This window comes from Trichechus manatus, unplaced genomic scaffold (genome assembly GCF_000243295.1).
Source record: "Trichechus manatus latirostris isolate Lorelei unplaced genomic scaffold, TriManLat1.0 scaffold00033, whole genome shotgun sequence".
In the NCBI taxonomy this organism is placed as follows: domain Eukaryota; kingdom Metazoa; phylum Chordata; class Mammalia; order Sirenia; family Trichechidae; genus Trichechus; species Trichechus manatus.
Genome location: NW_004443969.1, coordinates 6,288,427 through 6,312,128, shown reverse-complemented (window position 1 = coordinate 6,312,128; position 23,702 = coordinate 6,288,427). Strand labels below are relative to the sequence as shown.

The following is a 23,702-nucleotide window of genomic DNA, read 5'->3' as shown; positions in this document are numbered from 1 at the left end:
TGTCAAATATTATAATAGAATGGACCATAAAGAATGGAATGACCAACCCACACTGCCAGCTCTATTCTCCTTACCTCCTGTATGGACTCTACAGTGAGGCCATATTGATTTTCTGGATATTCTCTAAGAGTTTCTTGAACGTGCCTTCGCAGCTCTTCCTATTGCATTTCTTCTACCTGGAAATCACTTCTTCTACTTTTAACCTAAGGTTTATACCTATCCATTTTTCAAGGACTAGATAGATCTTTTGTTTGTTTGTTTTAAAACAAAAAGAAAGAAAACCTTTTTTATATTTCTTTCCTGATTATTCCAGATGTACCGCCTCCCTCCCCTAAATTCCAGAGTACCTACTACATTTGCAGCTTTCTTTGGCTCCTTTGACTTACAGTTGTTTGTGCCTAAGTCTCCTGTCCACTGCTGGCTTGCGTGCCCCTCGAGGGCAAGGTCCTTATCTCCTACAAGGCTACTTCTTCTAAGTAGCACAGGATCTGACAAAGTAAATGTTCACTGCATCATTTATGAATTCATTAATTAGCTAATATATACATCTATATGTGAATACATATCGACCACTAGAATAAATTAAGTCTAGTTATAGACTTTCCCTTTTATATATTTGTAATCCACGTGGTTCATTCTTTTCTGATATCTACCTTTTTTTTTCCTAGCAGTCATCACAAAACTGGGATAAAAGGCTAAGTATTGATTCATCGCTCCCAAGTGGCTTGACTAGTCCAACAAATGAACTACCTCCAACTCGTATCAAGGAAAGCCACATTTTGAAAGGACTAAGGAAGCTACAGAAGCGAAAAGTGTTACTTGAACCCCCTTTAGTGATAACCAAATGGGGTTATAAAGATTGCATGAACTCGAATGAAGGGATATATTCTCCAGGAATTAAGTGTAGCAGCCTCAAGGAGTGCCCCCCCTACAAGCCAGCTGACATGGGGAGCTCCAGCAAGGAGCGTCACAAGGCATTTGTTTATGATACAGATTCCCACGATGATGCTGATGAAGATTCTTCCTCCTTGGCATTGCTCCAAACACTTCCAAACCAGGGCTGCAGGCTGCATGGTAGTAAATTAACCCAGAGTGTTTCTGACAGTCTCTTTGGCTGGGAGCTGAATGGAAAACACTTTTTGGAAGGCACTGCCTCAATTTATCCCAGGGAAAGGCCTGAGAAGCTGAGCAGTTGTGTCAGCAACTGTCCCTTGGAGGGGAAGCTGTGCCCAAGGGTACAGATGCCTCTGTTACAGAGGGAAAGGGATCAGCACAGCCAGGGCTGCCTAGCTCTCAGCCTCCAGCTCTCGGATACCGATGACAATGAGACCCTGGATGAGTTGCACATTGAGAGCAGTAATGAGAAAAGCCCTTCTGACTTGTCACTGACTGCTGATACTGACAAGTCCACGGAGAACCTGGACCTCCTCCTTGGACTTGGAAAGTCTTGCCTTGGGTCTCCTGATGAGAAGGAAAAGCAAGTAGCCATCCACTTAGAGAATAGGCCAAAGACATTTAGTTTCATTAAGCAGCAAAGGGTTGTAGAAAGGACTTCTTCAGAAGAATGTATGACTGTAATATTTGATGCAGAAGATGGTGAGCCCATTGAGTTCAGCTCTCATCAGGCTGGAGTTGTCACTGTGACCAGAAATGAAATTTCTCTCAACCAGACCTCTACCGGACCCATGGCCGAACACACTGAACTTTCACCTCAGGGAACTGCTCACTTGCAGCCAGGAGCGGACGCAAGAGACTATGCTTTCTTAAACAGATCTGAAGAGGAAACTGAGAGGAACATTCCAAAAGATAATGTAGATAATATTCCCTCGACACACACAGAATCTTTCAGCCCCAGGACAGTAACACAAAATAATACTCAGCGACAGAAGTTGGCCAAACCAACACACAGTATGTCATGCCAGAATCATTCTAGGCCTTTGGTGTCCATGGGTATCTATCAAAAGCAAAGTTTGACAAAAATACCTGCCAAGGAGAAGTCTTCATCTCAGAAATCAAAAGTAGTAGAGCCTGAAGCCTCTGTAGTAGTCCACTCAGCTGACCCAGAGACTCTTGAAAAATCATCAGCCTTCGCTCCTGGGAAATTCTCACGGTTCAGGAAGACTAAGAGCCCAGCACATCTCTTTGATTTACGGCCAGATTCACACATTCCAAAACACCTCACCCAACTTCCTCACAGCTCAAAAATGCCCAGAAGAAGGGATTGGGCCCAGTTCTCCAAGAGTCAGATTCCAGGGTCACGGTTGCTTTCAAGGCCCCTCACTGAGCCTAGTGACAGTGGAGAACCCCCCACAAGAGATGAACACTGTGACTCAGGGTCAGAGGGAGGGATGCAGTCACCTCCACCCCCTCCAGGCAGGTCATTGTCACTACTGATCAGGCACAGTTATGACTATTCAACACCACTTTCATCCACCAAGCCCAAAACCAGGGCCCCCAATGACACAGCTAAGACAGTATTCAAATCCCCCCCTCTAAAAGGCTCTTCTGCTCCTGTTATTTCTTCTAATCAGGCCATGACAGAAGTTCAGGGGAAGAAACCTTCTGTGGCCTTCAGAAAGCCTGTCTTCACGAACCGTCTGCCTTCCACAGAAACAGTGATTCAAACCAGATACCCTGGTCATGCCCTCTCCAGCTCCCTTGCAGTGATAGCTCCAGGGCCTCTAAACCTCTCTCCAAAGAGAGGTATCCCCAAAACCTCTCTTCACCAAATACTTGGGACCACACAAATGGACACAGGGTTACGGACTCCCAAGAATTGTCCTTCAACCCATGAGGCACTGGAGACATTGCCCTCCAAAAGTGAATCTCCAGGAAGAAAAGGACAGTTGAGTGACAGTGTCCCCACATCACCCACATCTTCCTTTTTAGGGGTAAATGAGTCACATTCCTCTCAGGTCAACAGTCCTTCATCATCGTCATCCTACAAAAGCCATAGTGCTATACACGGTTGTCCAAACACTCATGATAAAGGACTGAAAACTCGTCTCCCACTGGGACTCAAAGTTCTCCTAAAGTCTCCCCAATTGCTCAGGAAAAGTTCAACGGTGCCAGGGAAACATGAAAAAGACAGTCTAAATGAAGCCTCTAAAAGTTGTGTGGCTGCGGCTAAGTCTAGGCAAGAAGACGGAACTCCAACAAGCATAGAGACCACAGAGGAGGAAAAAAACATGACTGCTCTGGGTGTACAACTGAAAGACAGTTTTGCTGAAGGGCTTCCCTTGGAAACAGCACTGCCAGAGTCACCTGAAAACTGCATCCCTGGGGCTGACGGACGAGATGGAATGGAAAACAAACCTGTGAAAAGATCCCTTTCCTCCAGCAAGCCACACCTAAAACCAGCTCTAGGCATGAATGGAGCCAAAGCCCGGAGCCAGAGTTTCAGCTTGCACTCAGGAGACAAGCCTTCCACTCCTCCCATGGAAGGGCCCAGCAAAGTCCGAACTCAGATCATCACCAACACCGCTGAAAGAGGCAGTTCTCTCACCCAGCAGAACTCCTTCACAGAAGGCTTACCCAGTAAGCCCCCTTTTGCTCCAGCCCCTGAGAATCTTCCCAGTGCTGGGAGGCCCCCTGGGCCTCCCTCCAGGCAAGGCTCTCTGGGCAGCACAGGCAGCTCTAGCAGCCAGTGTGGTAGCCCAAGCAAGTTGCCCTTGAGGATCCCTCTAGCACCTGAAGGGCTCCTCACTCTGCCTGGAGCAGAAGACCAGCAGGGCTTTGCCCAGGGAGGATGCCCCAGTGTGGCTGTGCCTGAGGAAGCAGGCAGCGACTCCTGCATGTGCCCATCCACCCCAACAGACTGCCCACGAGTCCTCCAGAGCCCAGGGAGGATGCAGTGTCCAGCCAGTTTTGAAACAAGCAGGACACCCCAGCTAGAGACTTCTGGAAGACATCCAGATGCCTCTACAACCAGGCCTGATGCTGTGATCCCAGAAGCCCCCCTCTCACCCACCATTGAAGAAAAGGTCATGTTGTGTATTCAGGAGAATGTGGAAAAGGGTCAAGTACAAACAAAGTCCACCTCTGTGGAAACCAAGCAGAAGCCCGGGCCTTCATTTGCCAGCTGGTTTGGTTTTCGGAGTAGGCTTCCAGCTCTCAGTAGCAGGAAAATGGATGTCTCCAAAACCAAAGTGGAAAAGAAAGATTCGAAAGGTTTGGGGTTTGGAAACAAACAGCTAAAATCAGAGAGAAGAAAAGAGAAAAAGAAACCTGAACTACAGGGTGAGATCGAAAATGAGCTCAACAGGGAAACTGAGTCAGCAGATAGTCCGCACAGTAGTTTACAAAGCAAGCATAATCTGAAAACACCACAACACATTTACAGCCAAATGAAGTTTGAACCGAGAAATAAACCCAGCCCTGTTACGTGTTCAACAAAAGATAGCTTTATGACGGAACTTTTAAACAGGTAACTCACTAGAGAAGAGGGTGTTAACGTAGAGGGACCCTGCCCCCATTCAGGAGAGTTGTTTGCTTCCTGCACATTAAATGCCAGGCAGGCATGTTTTTCATTCCAGCAGAAATGCATAGTACATTAGCCAGAATTTAAACAATGAAATGAAAGTTGGCAATAAAATGATAATTTAGTCCATGTTACTTTGTTAACCAAACCAGTGGTCTTTGAAATTAAAGAATGGAAATTTTTATCAAGGGTGATAGAAATTCAGCCTACACTAGGAACCATGAATGTATCCATATGGCAAGAAATGGAAGAAAATTACACATATACGTTTTAAAGTATATCGGTCTCGTTGATTGTACCAAGCAAACGTATACTTAGAAACTTTCCAGGGGTAATTACATTTCCTGATGATCTTAAGTCAGAAATGTACTTAGCAATCACTCGTCGGTAGTTTTTATTTTGCCCCTCTCACAATCATAAAAATAAAAGTAAACTATTAGGCTACCAAATCTAAATTGATATGCTAGCTGAACTACCAGGTAAAGATTTGATCAAGGCCAATGAGAAACGCTTATCACTCAAAGGTCTAAAGACAAAGAGATACATGGAGGTTACAGTAAACAGTAAAGAATTGAGAAAAGTAGAGTGATTGAAGAAAAGCAATGTAATTTATCAGAGGAATTGCTTTCTACCTGCAGAGTTGATAAGAAAGGAGCTCAACAGACAAAAAGTGGATCACATAATGTTTCCTCCAGGATCGTGGTAAAGGGCAGTTCACAGGGCTCCTGTCTTACTGGCAGCTCTGTCAGCACTCAAGGAAACCACAAGAAAAACATCAAAACCAAAGCTGATGTGGAAATACTGAAAGACTCCCTGGTAAGTCTTTAAAAAAAAAAAAAAAAAAAAAAAAACCCGTTGCTGTCGAGTCGATTCCGACTCACACGACCCTGTACAACAGAGTAGAACTGCCCATATGGTTTCCAAGGAGCGAGTGGTGGAATCGAACAGTGGACATTTTTGGTTAGCATCCTGGTTTTAATTGCTGTGTTCTAAGATGGGCTGGTTGGATTCTTTCTGCCCTTTGATGATGGAAACTTATGGGCAAGTGATGATGTGGGGAAAGAAAAAGAGAAAAGAGAGAGAGTGTGCCTGGTGAGAAACACGGCAGGGAGGTGGCAGCTAGATTGGGAATGGCACGGCTCCCACCTGTAGCACTGCTTTTCAGCTCTATTTTCTGAATGATGGTATAATCACAGTGCAGGGCAGGCAAAGGATGCCACCAGTGTCACCTTAAAATTACACCCTTGTGCTGGAAATTGGATGATTATTTCCAACATTACCAACAACAATGAAAGAATGAACAGATTATAAAAATAGGAGCGTGAAACAATTTAGGAGAATATTGGATATTTTGATGCTTTGACTTAAACATTCTTCATGTTTTATGAAAGTTGTATATACCAGTTCATCCTGTGCTAGACAGAACATGTTAAGACTAAAAATTCTTTTGGAAACTTGGTTCCCTGTCATTTAGCCTTTTAATTATAAGGGCCAGAACTCAGGGAGCTGATTTCTTTTAAAAAGTGGGTGGTGGGAGGTAAGGCATTTTTACATTTCTTCAGGGTATGCTAGTTTCAACTAATATTTTCGTTTTACAATTACCTTCAATTGCAGTTACTCTCCTTAACATTATTTTTATACTTGCATAATTGATTTAGAGATGTTCATTTTTCCTTTTAGTAAGTTTTCAAGTACTTAAGCCGAAAAAAACACTCTTTACAGAATTACTGTATCCATCTCTTTTTGCACTCTAATAAAAGAGATTATAAAATATAGTACATGCTACCATTTTCTGAGGGAAAACTTGAAATATGAAGTAATTACACTTTTTTTCTGGAGTGATTCGAGAATAGAGGGTATTTTAAAAGTAATCATGATTGTCATTATTAGTTACTAGTTATAATTAGTTATTAATGTTTAGGGTTCCTTGGAGTTTCATGGGAGCCCTGGTGGTGCAGTGGTTAAGAGCTACGGCGAGATACGTCTGCTAACCAAGAGGTCAGCAGTTCAAATCTACCAGCTGCTCCTTGAAAACTCTGTGGGGCAGTTCTACTCGGTCTTATAAGGTTGCTAGGAGTCAGAATCGACTTGACAGCCAAGTGTTGTTTGTTGTAGTTTCATGCACATACTTGAATGTGAGACAAATGCATGTTTAAATTTTTTTATTCAATAGGTCTTGACTCCAAAGAGCTGTAAGATCATTTTTCAAGCTCCCCAAAATCATATGCAAAAGTTTTTTGTTGTTGAGTTTTTGTCCCCCCTTCACCCCCTACACCCCGCAACCAACACCTGTTTTTCTCTTGGCTTCTTTGGTGTCATTCCTTCTTTGAAAATGTAGATATCCCTGCATTATAAAACTACAAATTATAAGCATATCTAAGGCTGCCCTTGTAGTGTCGCTGAAAGGAAAGGGAGAGAATGAACGTGTGGAAATGTGCAATATGCTGGAAATTCAATCCAGCTGATCTCAAACTTTGATAGGCTAGCAGAGCCCCTTATCAGAGGCACTGAATTTAACTATGTCCCATTTAATATGGTTCTGACAGCTTAGGGTATATCTTCACTGTACAGAAGTATCAAAAAACAAAAAGACCCTGTGTTTGGCTTTTACAATTTCCTTTTCACTTTCTATTACTTCCTAATTTGCCACGCTTTCTCTCTCTCTCCTCTGCAGCCTTTCATAGTGTAGTAATAAGGATCGTTGAATCCTTCCAGAATATCAGCAAGAAACACTCTTCTTCTTTTCTATGAAGTACAAAGATTCCCTAACCAACTCCAAATATACATAATCAATAGGGATATGCTAATTTTTCTAGTTAGCTGCAAGAGGAAATTAGTCATGCTGGGAAGCTTTTCCTTACAGAGGAATATTATTAACCAGGATAGTTGGCTGGCTGGTCATGTCCTTAAATGTAAAATGCAGGTTTGTCTGTTTGTTTCATCTCCATAATCATCAGTGTGATTTTAGGCTGAAATTACTAATTTCAGAAAGAACATTGCAATAGTCTCCTGTGGGACTAGTAAAAGAAAAGCAAGGAAAACCTAGTTATTATATGTTATGAGCCTATATAAGAAGCAGATTAGATGCAAAATAAGATGCATTTTAATGCCATGACACACTGATGTGGATACCCATGAACCTTTTAAAATTCAGAGTTTAAAGGGTTTTCCCCCACTAGGGCTCAAGGTAAATCTGCTATCTGCTTAGGTTAAAGTATGTTTTAAAGAAATGTTCTCATAGCAGTTATTATGGATGAAAATAGTAGATCAAAAACCTTATAACATACCACCATCCCTTGCCCTTTAACAACTAAGACTATATATAGCGATCGGGGTTCTAAGGCATTTTAATTAATCTATGATGATAATCACAGATTATTTCCATACGCATAACAAATCCTTGTATGTAGCAGACTTCTGCTTAGTTCTCTAGTAAATGTATACCCGTTTCAGCATTGCTAGATACACTCTAAAATATGTGTAAAAGTCCCATTCCTGCTTTGTTGAATTAAAAATCTTTTTTCTCTTCTCGGAGCCTTAATTAGAGGCTTATGTCCCCATTTATGCCATCTTTTACAGACCACTTAGCTCTAATTTTTGTGTAATTTAGACAAGGGCCATGTTACTTTGTACTTTTATTTAAATTATATAAAATCATTAGAAGGAGGAAGAGGCATTCCCTAGGAGGATTACACCAGTATTAAGTAAATAAGAAAGAGTTGCACTCTGCTTGCTACACATTGTAAACCCTTCCTTCCTGTGGATTTAGAGAATTTTCTGAAATGAGAAGTCTCAAAAGAAGACAGCTCCAGGCTGCTATTTGATTATCCCTGGACAAAATAAAATCGTTAATAAAATTAACGAGACCATATACCTTCATTATGCACTAGAAGGAGATAGCCATTTTAATATGGGCATTTTAATTTAAATTATAGGTACTCTCTTCACCCAGTGTTACATAGCCTGAAAAAAAAGATTACATATGCTAATTAAAAAGCATCAAATACTGTCCCATTAAAATGGTGCTGTGGTGATGGAATAGCATAAAATGGTACAGTGATTACATAAATTGTTATAATCTTATTAAGTTCTGCAAAATGTTATAATTTTAACTTCCTTAATTGAACGGTACTGTTCTAAGTGCTATTTTGATGCTAATAAGAACCTTGCATATTTTACCCTGCTGTTGCAAAGATTTCTAAATGACTTAGAAAGTAATGCCTCCCAGAATTTTTCCCTCCAAGGATCACTTCCTGTCTCCCTTAGGTTCATTTTTTTCCTTTCCTTTTGAATGAGCTTTGACATCAAAATGTTCTCATGGGAAGCCCTTAGTGGTAAGGTGATTCAAAGAAGAAATAGGTACAGAATTCCGAATGAAGGGTGGCTCCAAGTATTGGGTTTAATTCTCAAATTATGCGTACATATTGATCAGTAGTGAATTATTTTCTCCCTCTTTCTGCCTGTGTCCTCTGTAAGCACATTGCTTCCTGCCCTTTCTAGTGATAGGGGTTACTAGAATACAATGGGCGCAGTGACATTTAATGGCTACCAGGTACAGACTCGTATTTGATGCAGTTCTTGCCTACAACTGCAGAGCTCCGAAAGATGGACAGTAGTTAGAGGTGCACCATTAGAGGGCACCCAAAGTGCTGACAACAAGTGTAAACCGAGAACAACCCATAGTGATTGCTTGTCAGTCACCTGCTACTTCTTACTAAATATGACATGACTAATGTCTGTTTGTGGTACAGTGATGGCTGAGAAAATTGTCAATTTCTAACCACCAGACTTTTCCGAGCCAAGCACAAACCAAACTTTTCCTTGGTTTTGTGACCTGTCTCATTCTTTGCAGTGCTTTACCATGTGTCGATTGTCCCATGTGTGTCTGTCTTTGGCAAATTGTTAATCTTGAGCTGTCAGCCCCATACCACCCAAGAAGGTTCCTACAACCTCCCATGAACACCCAGCCACTGTGTGATCAAGAATCAAAATTAATTTTCATCTCAGCCCATGAAAAATATAATTAGCAAGGGGAATCTGCTGCCAAAATAAATTATATCCCTCATTTCCATAGGCAAATGGATTTGTTTAAATTAAATTACTCACCACTTTGCATGGATTTGTATGGATAATGTCGGCACTTATGCCATTCTAAGACACGCCCCATTTTCCATCCCTTTTCAAACATTCCCTTCAAATTCAAAATCTCCCCCTCTTAGATTATTTGCCTCTGGTAGCCCAGGAGAGCTGGAAGAACTAGGGGCCTTGTCTACAAGGAACGCTGTTCCTCTGATCAGAAGCCACGTTTAGTATTTGCTGTTAAGTACACATAGCTCTGGAAAGTATCAGACAAGGAGTTGATGGGCAGGACTGCACGATGGCTTTTGTTTTCTTTCTTAAATATGATGGGAAAACGGTGGTGATTCAGTTTCATAGGAGGGTTGGAGATCAAGCATAGACGAAAGCAAATTATATTTTTAAAAAAAAAGCTGAAAACTTTTGCTGTTCTTAAATAAAAATAGAGTTTATATAACTTGGAAAATTGCCTACGTATATAAGTGCCAGACACTAAAATACAGTAGTTCTGGGGAAGGTCTGGAAAGGATAGCTATAGTAGTATAGGACACTCTGACAAATGGAATTATAGCAAGGACTAGGGGTCAGGAGTGCGCATGCTAAATCAGAGATCCTGCATGACCTTGAACTGATCACTAACCCTCTCTCCGCCTCTTTTTCTTTATCTATAAGATGAGAATATTGTTCTTTAGTTTAGAATTTCACAGACTGATGGAGATGATGATTCACCCACATCCCAGCAGTTCAGCAGGGCACCTCTTCAAGTTTAAAATGGGTAAATTTAGAACAACCCAAAGGAAATGCTATTTTGCATAACAGGTGGGAAAAAATATAGAACATATTGCCGTAAGAACTGGCATAGGCTGAAAATATTAATAGATTTCTTTGATGCTTTTATAAATTAGGATAGAAGGTTCCCAGTGGATTATTAATAGAAGTTAAGGTGTTTGGAGGATATATCCCTATCCTTTCCTCAATGTTTCTTTTGGTCCCCTCATCTCAAACAGATCACTGATTTGGTGAACCCCACAGGCAAAGAAGGAGCACCTTAGCCTTGCTTATGCTCATAGTGCTTTTCTTCTCCGTCACCCATAAATGTGCACTACTAGAAATAGTTGATAACAACTTCTTCCCCCATTCCCTAGCTTTCTTCCTGAGGAGCTATATTATTAAGCAGGGAAATGCTCACAGAGAGACAGCTGATGAGAGAAGAAAATGATGAAGGCTGACCTCCAGATAGTCAGCCCTTAACAATCTCTCCCTGTGAGTGAGGGCCGAGGTAGCCAGCCATGCCTTCTCCAGTTTGCCGTCTGCTGGCTATCAGCATGGTACAATTTAAGCACCAATTACACTTCAGTATTGGAAGCTCAGTCATAAAATGTTAATTATTGGTCTTACTGCATTAAATATGAAGAACAGGAGGCCAAGAATAGAAAGCTAAATCTAGCTCAAGGTCAGTATGCAACTGTATGGCTTTCTACAGTAGGAGTATAAAATAATAGTTTCTTGGCATTCAACCCAAGCACCTGAGCAAATCCACTGACGCCCTCTAATTGTGTGTGCCTACACAGAACTCCCATTGCATTACACAGTTCACATGATTATCATTGGTTCCGCAGGTGACTGGCTGGAATGTATTTTAAAACAGCTATTCAGGGTCATTATGACAAGTCTACAGCTTTCTTGATATTGAAGCCAAGTCTATGAAAGCATAACGGAGTGGGTATTTGAGAATAACAGAGTTCCCCCAAATGAATACAAATCTGGAGGCAGACATCCAGTGTTTGAATCCTGGCTCTACCACTCGGACGATTACTTATCTTCTCTATTTCTTCAGGGTCTTCGTCTCTAAGATGAAGATAACAGTGATACTTGCCTCATAGGATTGCTGTGAAGACGATGAGATCATTTGTGTAATGAGCTTAACAGTGCCTGCCACTTGTATTTAAGTGTTGGCTGTTTTTACTATTACTGGTGTTGTTGATGTTGTTACCACTACTGCTGCTGGATTGAGAAAGTGGACACCTGGTTTTAGTGCCAGCTTCACCACTTACTATATGTGTGTTTATCTTAAGGAAACTTGCTGGACCTTAGAATTCTCATCTGTAAAACACCCCGAGATTTCATTTGCTTTTCTCTGGAGTGTCGTTTGATGGTATATCATCAAACACTTGAATATTTGAGCTGAAATACAAAGAAAATGCTTTTGACCTGAAACATCTAGATAAATGCCTCAGTGCTGTAGTTCACCGAGCACTTATCACAGTCACCTCATGTTTCATTCTGGAAAAAATAAGAAAGAATCATTTTCTTAGAGAGTTATGTTCCAGGAAAGGGCCAGGAGATCTAAGTATATTTCTTCATTCTTATTAAAATAACTTGTGGTGGAAGTCACTGACTCTGGAGGAATTATACCTCCTTACACTTTAATTTTTCCTAACGCCCTGTGTTACTGACTTTATTAGGTATTTTAAACCAAAACCGTTATCTCTAAAATCTTGGGCAGAACAAGGTACCCTATAAATCCTCACTTTCAGAGCTAGGATTATATTTCTGAAAATATACTCTTATAATTAAAACTTGTAATAAAGCCAAGTGATAGACTGGGGGGAAGTGGAATGAAAATACGCACATACACACACACGTATACACACATTTGTTATAGGATGCACCATTGTTCTCAATATTGCAGAAGATCTATTTAAAATAATAAATAAGAACTTCTGGTGTTTTCTTGTTGCTGCAGATAAAAGAAGCAAATGAAAACCTGCAAGAGGATGAAGAAGATACAATTGCGGATTCCACATTTCCGAGCCACATCATAGGTAAAAATGCATGTTTTGATACATCCTTAAATGTGAGAGATTTTCTACTTGCCACCTTCTTTCAGCCATGATGTGTTTCTGGAAACCAGGTCGCATGACTGAGTCTTAACCGTTCACACATGGTTATTAACTATATCTTCTTCTGCATTGAAAGCTACCATAAAATAAGCAAGTCAAAGCAGCTTGAAGAAAACATACACGTAACAACAAAATGCAAAGGAATGAAATGCAAACTGATGAGAAGTGAAAACTCGTCAATATAAAATAAAAGTGATACTGAGTATAAATAATTTCTCTCTGAGGATATCAACTTTGAACCAATGCCATTTCTATAATTGTCTCTAGAGTATCTATTTTAAACACTTATTGGTTAGAAATGTGGGGTGATAACACCCTTAAATATTTTTTTTAGCTGAGTATGTTTTAAACATAGAACCAAATAGATTAAATGAATGTAGTTTGCCATAATCTTTAGCTCATGTTTCTCATCATTTCTGTTAGAATCCTGGTTATAGATAGTCCTGTCTCTGAAATAAGTTTAGCTTGTCAGCTATGTCTTAAAATTGTGCATAACCCCAGACTGAAGGAACTCAAGTTCCCAAATAAAGGGACTTTGCTGTTGTGTTTACAGCAGCCAAGAGGTAACGGGTGATGGAGGAGCTGTCTCTGACTGCAATCCTTGTCAGGAGATAGAAGAGCTGAGAACTTTAACACCTCCGGGCCACCTTGGACACTTGCAGAGTTATTTGTTCCCCGGGCTCTAAAAATAGCTGTGAATGTGAGCATGCTGATTATTTAGCTCCACACTAGATGCCAAGGCATGATGGAATCATTTCTCCAAATCCCGTGTGGGTGTAGTAGATAGTATTGAGTACCATGCTCCAGGACATGACAGCCCTCCCAGATTGCTGGTTGCTGGCATAATCGGTATCCACTGATACTGTCTTTTCACTAGACTGTCTCTAGCTGCCACCGCTCAGCATCCCACTGCTCTTAGCGCCATGTTGGTACATTTGCTGCCGATTTTCCAGTGTACCCAGCAGTCTGTAAACTATAATTTACAGTTTATCTCAGAGAATTGTTGTACCCCACAGTTTAATGAGACTGGCACACCATTATTATTCTTTTCATTTGTAACTGGGAATACAAAAGTCTTAACAAACAGCTGAATTAGTGTAGTCTGAATAAGATTATTATCCAAAAACACATCCTTTATTATAGCTGTCAATGTAAAATGCTTGCATTGGCATCAGTTCCTGTGTAGTTGGCTAGTATGCAAGTTAAATACTGTTTCAGAGACTTCAAACATGATGCTATGTAAAGCCATGCTGAGTAATTTTTTTTCCATACTGAGGTGTTCTTGGGCCTGTAAAGTAACATATATAAAGCTAGAGGCTGAGTATTTCTTAAGAAATGTATAGTAATCTAAGTATTTGTAAATAGACCAGCAATTCTTTAGATCTCTACTGTCCAACATGGTAGCCATTAGTCGCATGTGGCTATTTAAATTGAAATTTAATGAAATTAAATAAAATTAAAAATTCAGTTCCTCAGTCACAGTAGCCACATTTCAAGTGCTCAGTAGCTAAATATTCTATATGTTCTATATGAACATTACCACCATCACAGACAGTTCTGTTGGACAGTGCTTTTTTAGATTGCTGCTGCTGTATGCTGTCGATTCCAACTCGCAGCAACCCCGTGTGACAGAGTAGAACTGCCCCCATAAGGTTTCCTAGGGTATAATCTTTAGGGAGTAGATCACCAGTTCTTTTCTCCCAGGGAGCGCGCCTGGTGGGTTCAAGCCACCAGCCTTTCAGTTAACAGCTGAAAGCTGAACCATTGTCGTACCAGGGCTCCCTTTAATGGGAATAAATTTGGACCATGTTTTGTTTTGTTTTGTTTTTGACAGAGGGCTGACTTTGTCTTTAGATAAATGTAGATTTGTCTGTTCAAAACTGGTAGGGAACTATATCAATAAGCTGCTATTGGCTGCAAGTTATCAAAACAAAACAGAAAAAATGGACTAACCATGACTTAGGTAGTAAAGTCCTTTAATCATCTTAATGGGGTCCTGGTGGCATAGTGGTTAAAAGAGCTTGGCTGCTAATCAAAAGGTCGGTAGTTTGAATCCACCAGCCGCTTCTTGGAAACCCTATAGGGTAGTTCTACCCTGTCCTATAGCGTTGCTATGAGTCGGAACTGACTCGATGACAACGGGTTTAATTCTTAATAATTGAAAGTCTAGAGGAAGGCAGACATGAAAGAGGTGTAGCATCTCAATAATGTTAGTAAAACCTTGACTCATGTTATCCGTCTCCTCTGCCATATTATTACCATGTTGGCTTCTTATCCTTATGTTTGTTGCCTCTGGTTGCAAAATGATTACTGTCACTCGGGGCATCCCACCCCATTGAGGTAAAAAGTTTAAGGAAGAGAAAAACCCTTCCAGAATACCCCATAAACTCCACATTACATGGCATTGGTGAGAACTGGAGTATGTGGCCAATCCTAGCTAGGAAAGCGTGTTACTTTTCAGCCTCTACCACATTACGTAAGGAGCTCTGGTGGTGCAGTGATTAAGCGCTCAGCTGCTAACCAGAAGACCAGCAGTTTGAACCCACCAGCTGCTCCATGGGAGAAAGATGTCGTCCTCTGCTCCCATAATGATTACAGTATTGGAAACCCTAGGGGGCAGTTCTTCTCTGTCCTACAGGGTCGCTATGAGTCGGAATCTCGACAGCAGTGGATTTTTTTGTACCGCGTGATATAGCAGAGGAAAAGGAGTAGGACGTATTTCCTGGGTTAGCAAATGAACAGGATCACCACAGACCCTTACAACAGTTCATCCAGTTTAGCCGACTGGTTCTGGGCAAGACTGAATGAGACTCAACTAAGTGGTTATTTATCTTTATTTCATAAACATACTGAGATTTTCTTTTTGCACTCTGATAGTCTCAGTGTTCTTCATTTTGTCTAAACTGAGTGTTATCACATATCCTCACTGTATTTTATAACCATAGGATAGTCCCAGAAAATAGCAGCTGAGCAAATTTAAATATATGTTTCTAACCAAAGATCAGCAAATATCTTTGACAGGGAAGAACAGTCAGGAAATTTGTGAGTCTGAAAGTTAGCATTTTTGTGGTTGAGGGCAGTCATGTTGATTTAATCAAAATGTTATGAGTTGATTACAAGATAGGAAATTATTAACTAAACCTGCTGTATATTGAAACTCAAGACTCATGAATTAAGTAAAATAATTAAACTAGATTTTTTCCTTGAAAACTGCCCTTAATAAATGTCAGACTTCTATTTTAATAGGCAGCAAGCAAATGTTTAGCCTAGTCCAATAGAAATATTAACACAAGTGACCACAACCAACATGTTTCTAATTGTTTTTTCCTACTGTAAATAAATTTACCCTAAGTATTTTACTAATTGGGGCCCTGATATCTCAGTGGTTAAGTGCTATGGCTGCTAACCAAAAGGTCAGCAGTTTGAATCCATCAGCTGCTCCTTGGAAACCCTATGGGGCAGTTTTACTCTGTCCTATAGGGTCGCTCTGAGTCCCAATCAACTCAACAGCAACGGTTTGTTTTTTTGGGTGTTCTAAGTTTCAGACACTTGTAGTGCTGGTAAGAGCAAACCATACTTCAGACAAGAAACAGCACAAGAATCAGTACCCAAAGGGAAAAGAGTTTATTTTGTGATGTTTGAGAAATGGCCTGCCTGAACGCTCAGAAGTGAGGCAAAGCTATGTTGAGTTAAATGGAGAAGATTTGGATTGCCACATACAATGACCATTTTGCCTCTGTAAGAAGACATATACATGTTTTTGTAACCATAAAGCATGTAATACACAATAGTAATGTGCCCACTCTGGAGTTAGGTAGATGCTAAAGGGACAAAAGAGTCATGTGATATACAGTTATTATTGTCAAGGAATCTATACACCAGATTCTCAGTGAAGACCAACAAATGCAGCAGCTTCTTCATCAAGAAGAAGAAAGGTCTGGCCTGATGCCAAAAACATTTGTGGTAGTCAGTTTTTTTTTTTTAGCCAGGAGAGAAAGGAAAGGTCTCGGGCTCTTACATCAAGTACCTCAGTTCACAGAGAACAAGAACCAGGAAATAGTTGCTTATCTCATCTGAGCAGAAAGAACTCTGGGACCTACTTTATTGTATTAAAGCCCTAATAGAATATGATCAACAATTGTTATCCATATGTAGATTATACTGTTTAAATTATCCAGATCACATTTAGTTTTGATGTCAAGGTTGACTTTCCCTCACTAGTAGTACCAGTAGGATTAGGTTCATATGGAGTGGAAAAAACCCCAAAGTATAGGGGCTTATACATGTAAGTCCAAAGGGAAGTGGTCCGGGGCTAACAGGACAGGTTCACAGGGCCAGCCTCCTCGCAACCAGTCCCTCTACCGCATATGGTTTCCATTCCCAAGGTCACATCATGGCCCAAAATGGCTGCTGAAAAGCCATCCTTTATGCCCACTTTCCAACAGCAGAAAGGCAGAAGGGATAATGAAGGACATGCTAGCCCCTTTAAGGACACTTCCCTTCTGCTAACATCCCACTGGCTAGAACTTAGCCACATGAGATGGTAACACCTAACAGCAAGGGAAAAAAGGAAGCATAGTTTTTATTCCAGGAAGACAGCCACATGTCCAGCAAAAAGTAGAGGTTTCTCTTAGCTCTAGAAGAAGGGAAAAATGGGTATTAGGAGATAGCTAGCAATTTCAGTCTGCTCTCCACCCCCTACCAAGGTTGTCTCCATTCAAACTCAGCTGGTTGGTGAGAAAGGAACATAATCAAATTTTCACTGTCACTTAGGAAAGCCACAGAAAAGTAAATTGGGAGAGTTGCTGGGAAAGATGTAATTAATTTCAGTGATTTATGATTAGTTTCTCTTTTGCATAATCTGAGTTACCACTGTTCTCTATGCATGCAGCTAATCTGGAATAACTTTCTGAGAAATTGAATTGAATTTAGATTAGTTTGTCACCACCATCTTTATGAATAAACATATAACTGGTGACCAACAGAGTACGTGGAGGTTAAAAATAAATCTCCTGTAGCATACAATGCATCTAGAATTTGCCTTTCTCTAAAATTAAAATAAATAGGAAAGCAAGGCTCCTAGTACTGTAGCTGCCAATCAGTTGAAGTCCTTGATAATTATGTCTTATTTCAAGAACATTACTAATTTTCCCCACTGAGAAAATTTGGAAAAAGTTTAAAAGTTTGACATAGAGGGAATGGCAATCATATTAAAAATAAAACTAAGCATATTTGATAAAGTTAATCAAACTTTCATGACTTCTTGAGTAGAAGGCTATTTGAATCAAATGTCCCATTTTGAATAGCATGCCGACATACTTAGGCTTAATTGTAGAAAGGGAGAACTATAGATGATGAAAACAAAATGTGGGTGGAAAGTACAAACGGTCTCAATAACAACTTTAATAGACACTGGTCTGTTGACTGCTAACCGAGTGACACAGAAATGGAAACTACTAAGATGATAATTAAAAAGCAGAGATGCCACTTTGATGACTAACGTGTGCCTGACCCAAGCCAAGGTCTGTTCAATCACCTCATATGCATGTGAAAGCCGGACAATGAAAAAGGAAGATCAAAGGAAAGTTGATACATTCGAACTGTGGTTTTGGCAAAGAATATTGAAATACCATGGATTACCAGAAGAACAAACAAATCAGTTTTGGAAGAAATACAGCCAGGAATACTCCTTCGAAGTGAGGATGAGAAGACTTCATCTTGCTTGCTTTGGACATGTTATCAAGAAAGACCAATCGATAGAAAAGCACATCATGTTTGGTGAAGCAGAGGGTCAGCGAAAATAAGGCAAACTTTCCATGAGATGGATTGACATGGTGACTACCACAATGGGCTCAAACATCATGAGGATGGCACAGGACCAGAAAATGCTTCATTCTGTTATACATAGGGTCGCCATGATTTGGAGCAGACTCAACGGCAGCTAACAACAAAAACAAGGTGATAATGCCTGTGGATGAAGAATAGGATGGTGTGGTTTTAAATGGTTAAGACTCCATAATACTTTCCAGGATGATTTTAATTCTGCATTTCCAGACATACAAAATGACAGCTAGGAAGTATTGTGGAGTAGTAGCTTGGGCAAGGAAGCTTCCACTGAGGCTGCACAGAGTTCCTTCCATTTGTAGCTACAAGTGACAAGCTCCAAAGAGGGAGCCTTGCACCTTACAAATGCAGCCTGGAATGTAAACTCTGCCTGCCATGAAGTTACTGCTAGTTACATGCAGCTCCTTCTGGCAAGAACTAGAAATAACAATGTTGTTTTCCATCCATTAAGTATCCACTATGTACCCAGCCCTGTGCTTGGAATATTCCCTGTTATTCTCTGCCTTTCTTATTCCTTCCCAGCTGGTTCTCTTTTTAGTGTATCTGCTTGCTCCTTGTGAGTACTTTCCTCTACCAGAGACAGTCATGAGACAGAGCTTAGGTGGAGATTTCTGTTGCTTGCTATCACACTAAATGCTAGTCTCTGGATCCCTCTCTTTTTTCATTAGAGAAACAGAATTGTAGACTTAGAGGGCTGAAAGAGTTGCTTTTTTACCCCTGTACACTCTATTAGACTGAACCAAGGAACTAGGTTCTATTTAGTTCAACAAGCCTATGTTAGCGTCTTCTACAAGCCACACCGCATGTCAGAAGCTGAGTATGCAGAGATGAATAAAACCCGGCAACTGCACTCTGTGAACTCCAGTCTAGTAAGGGAGACAGAGAAGCGAACAGATAATTCTAATACAATGTGATCACTGATAAGATAGAGGCGTGCTCTGTATACATATGAGGGCACAGAGGCTTGGTGTGCAGCTCAGCTTTGGTGGAGCTGCGAGTGTTGTTTGTAGTTTATAAAGAGAAGACAAGAGTAAAGTATTGAGTTTAAGAGCATTTACTATTTAGACTGGGACAAATTCTCACCTTCCCTGCCAAAAACCTGGGTTCGATTCTCAGCCCATGCACCGCATGTGCAGCCACCATCCATTTCTCAGTGGAGGCTTGTATGTTGCTATGAGTTGAACAGGTTTCAGCAGAGCTTCCCAACTAAGATGAGCTAGAAAGAAAGGCCTGGCAATCTACTTCATAAAACCAGCCAGTGATAACCCTGTGGATCACAATAGTCCTGTCCCCGGCTGATCATGGGATGGCATGGGATGGGACAGTGCCTCGTTCCATTGTGCATGAGGTCACCATGAGTTGGGGCCAACTCAGTGGTAGCTAACAGCAACACCATTTATACCAGTGGTTTCGAAACTTGATACCCATCAGAATCACATGGGAAGCTTTAAAAATTCTGATGCCAAGGTCACACTCCATACCAAAATAAATTATAATGTCTGCAGATAGGAGCTAGGCATTACTAGTCTTCATAGATCCCCAGGTGATTCCAGTGTGCAGCAAAGTTTGGGAACCACTATCCTAAAGGATAGGGTTTTATCAGCAAAGATGAGAGAGATGTCCTTCAAGTCAAGGGTAACAGTGATCAAAGGTCTGGGGATAGGAAGAAGCATGGCACGTTGTAAGGGTAGGGCATCAACAAGAGACCAGCTTGACTAGAGTAGAGGGGACATTTTGAAGATTAGGTAGAGATAGAGCTGGTTTTGTAGGATGGACCAGATTGTGGAGAGTTAGAAAGCCATGATTATATGTTTGGACTTCATCCTACAGGCAATAAGTAGTCTGGAAATTTTTACAGGAAGACCAACACGATAAGAAGCAGCCATCATTTCACTATGATGCTCACATTTAGACTTTTAAAATAAAATACATTTTCATTTTCTTTCACTTAGCCTTGGGCCAACTAAATGCACTAGTTATCTTCATCCTCATTAAATACTGTTTCCTTATCAGGGGTGTGCTGTGTTAAATAGGGTCAGGTATTCACATAAAGTAGTCCTGGTGGCGCAGTGGTTAAGAGCTACAGTGAGCTATGGCTGCTAACCAAAAGGTCGGCAGTTCAAATCCACCACCGACTCCTTGGAAACCCTATGGGGCAGTTCCACTCTGTCCAGTAGGGTCACTATGAGTCAGAATCGACTTAACAGCAACGGGTAAGATAAGATATTCACATAAAAGGAGTATTTAAGGTTGCCAGAGGGCTTCCTGCCCACAAAATTCTCTCCTTCCAGCCTACTAGAATGTGTCTGAGTTTCCCAGCGATTGGCAGTTACTTTGGGTAAAGGTACTTGTTATAATACAGATAATGTTGAGAAGGAGGTACACATTGTGCCTCACTGCCTGTTAACAGCTGAGGAGCAGTATGTTTCAGGGTCAGCACCTGCACGACCCTGAGGAATGAGCCATGGGGCTGGTGCATCTTCCTGCCAGGGAATTGGAGGCACCAGAAGGAAGGGCTCAACATTTAGGAAGGGAAAGAGTGATGTGCTATGGCTGGGGGAGCCTGAGTTGCCAAGGGCAGAGGCAGATATTAAGCCCTAGGGGGTGGCATGAGTTAACCCAGGTACCAGAAGGAGAAAGGGCCCACCAGACAGGTGATGGAAGGGACACGTTAAATAAGTTCTGCCTTTCCACGTTTTCCCAAGACCTATTAGTCTAAAAGACAAGGTTGGGGAATCTGAAATGAGATGGATTGACACAATAGCTGTAACGATGGACTCACCAGCAATCATGAAGATGGCACAGGCATGAGCAACGTCTCATTCTGCTGCACGTAAGGTTACCGTGAGTCAGACTCAACGGCAACTAACAACAGGCACAGGAGTGTGTGTGTGACTTACGGCATAGTAATGAGTAAGTGGGGTCCAAACAAAGTCAAATAGCAGAATGCTTCAGCCCCAAGACCTGAAATCTGCCAAAAGCAACAGAAAATTCTGAAAGAAGATAAGACGATGACGTACTAATACCTACTATTTAGTCAGAGCTTTCTGTGTGCTGGGCACTGGCTTAGGTGTTTTATGTATGTTGCCTTCTTTTATCCTCACATCAACCCTGCAAGTGGGGTATTAAGGTCACCAATTTACAGATGAGGAAATGTACGTTCTGAAAGCTTCCATATCTAGCTCAGCAATAGGGCTAGTATGTGGTAAAGCCAGCATCAATCGGCTTAGCCTGTAGCTGTGAAAGAAAGTTATACAAACCTCCGAGAATTCTAAATGATGACTAGATATTCTTAGTCACTTGTCAGGGCACAAAGACCAAGGATCCCTTTAGTAGATTATTTGGCCAGTGGGTCAATGAGTGCTGCAGACTGGGCTTTATGTATACACACGGATGTTAATGAGTGACCAGAGAACATGGCGCACCCTGGGGGGGCAGCTACTTCTCAGTTTCAGTTGTCACTATAGGAGAACTAGCCCTGTGTGGCCAGGTCTTTCCATTTCTCAAGGGAAGCCGAAATTCTGGATTTTCATATGAAATGTGATTTGTTTTTCCATAGGCACAATTTAAAAAAAAGAAAAGAAACCTTCAGGGACTTCCTTTTCTGACAATATTTCAAATTATAGGTTCAAAGTCCCTTCACAGAGTGTCACACCTAAAAATACAGGGTAGAGTATAAAATGTACATATTCTCTTAAATTCTTGGCTGAGCTGCAAGCAGAAAATTCCTCAGAGGCTAGGAATGGCAAGAAAACTTGAATCTAGGTTGAGAGAAAGCTGGAGTCCCTGGGTGGTGAAAGGGTTAATGAGCTCACTGCTAACCAAAAGGTTGAAAGTTCCAGTTGACCCAGCAGCACCTCAGAAGAAAGGACCAGGCAATCTAAGTCTGGAAAAAAACAGCCATTGAAAACCCTATGGAGCACAGCTCCAGTCTGACACATAGCTGTAGTCGCTATGAGTCGGAATCAACTCAGTGGCAATGGGCTTGGTTTTTCTGGTTTTAATGACACTTGTAATTGTAAGTAGTGACAATAATAAATGCTTCTAACTAATAACAATTAGAATGACAGTAAGCTTCTCTCAACAACAGTGAAGACAATGGAATTACATCTTCAATGTGCAGAGAAAAAGTAATTGTCAGTGTAGAATTGAATACTCAGTGAAACTGTGCTTCAGGGAGAGTAATATAAAGACATTTTCCAAACTTAGAAAAACTGAGTTTTCTACCAACATTATCCTCACTAAAGTAACTTCTAAATAATGTACATCAGGCAGAAGAAAAATGATCCCAGAGGGAGGTGTCTAGTACAAGGAGAACTGATAAAGAAGGTAGAAAATGTATAACAATGGAAGTAATACCTATGTATGTATGTATGTTACTAAAGTATGACTATATTGAAATAGACATAAATTCCAGACAATAATAGAGTGTAAGTTGAAACGGGTGCTAAGATAGCGTTGTCAGCCCTCATATTACTGAAGAAGAGGATTAATATATTGACTTTAGAATTTGGTAAGTTACATATGCATGCTAAAATTTGTAGGGCAACTAGTAAAAGGTTAGAAATTTCCAAACTAGTAAAAACACTAGGCAAAAAATTAAATGGTAAGGAGGAAAAAGGCAATCTAAAGAAAACATGGAAAATAAGAACTATATATAGAAAATCTGGACATGTAGAAAGCATAAAATAAAATAGTAGAAATAAATCTGAATATGAAATTTGGAAGATAGCTACCTGGCCAATCGACTGGAAAAGATCCATATTTATCCCTATTCCCAAGACAGGTGATCCCATGGAATGTGGAGATTATCAAACAATATCATTAATATCACAAGCAAACAAAATTTTGTTGAAGGTCATTCAAAAGCAGCAGCAGCAGTATATCAACAGGGAACTGCCAGAAGGTCAAGCTGGATTTAGAAGAGGATGTGGAACGGGGGATATCATTGCTGATACCAGATGGATCCTGGCTGAAAGCAGAGAATACCAGAAAGGTGTTTACCTGTGTTTTATTGACTGTACAAAGGCATTTGACTGTGTGGATCATAACAAATTATGGATAACATTGCAGAGAATGTGAATTCTGTAACACTTAATTGTGCTCGTGAGGAATCTGTACATGGATCAAGAGGCAGTTGTTCGAAAAGAACAAGGGGATACTGCGTGGTTTAAAGTCAGGAAAGGTGTGCGTTGGGGTTGTATCCTCTCGCTATACCTATTCAGTCTGTATGCTGAGCAAATAATCCGAGAAGCTGGACTATATGAAGAAGATTGGGGCATCAGGACTGGAGGAAAACTCATTAACAACCTATGTTATGCAGATGACACAACCTTGCTTGCTGAAAGTGAGGAGGACTTGAAGCACTTACTGATGAAGATCAAAGACCACAGCCTTCA

At 40.8% G+C, this 23,702-nt stretch overlaps 1 protein-coding gene across 1 annotated transcript in view; it reads left to right on the top strand.

Moving 5' to 3' along the window:
• Positions 1 to 23,702, top strand: part of NCKAP5 (NCK associated protein 5) — a 739,553-nt gene that overhangs the window by 677,050 nt on the left and 38,801 nt on the right. Inside the window, exons 11-13 of the mRNA XM_012555176.2 lie at positions 669 to 4,426; positions 5,119 to 5,296; positions 12,303 to 12,381. Of these exons, the coding sequence (XP_012410630.1) occupies positions 669 to 4,426; positions 5,119 to 5,296; positions 12,303 to 12,381 (4,015 nt within the window). The remainder of the gene's footprint in view (positions 1 to 668; positions 4,427 to 5,118; positions 5,297 to 12,302; positions 12,382 to 23,702) is intronic.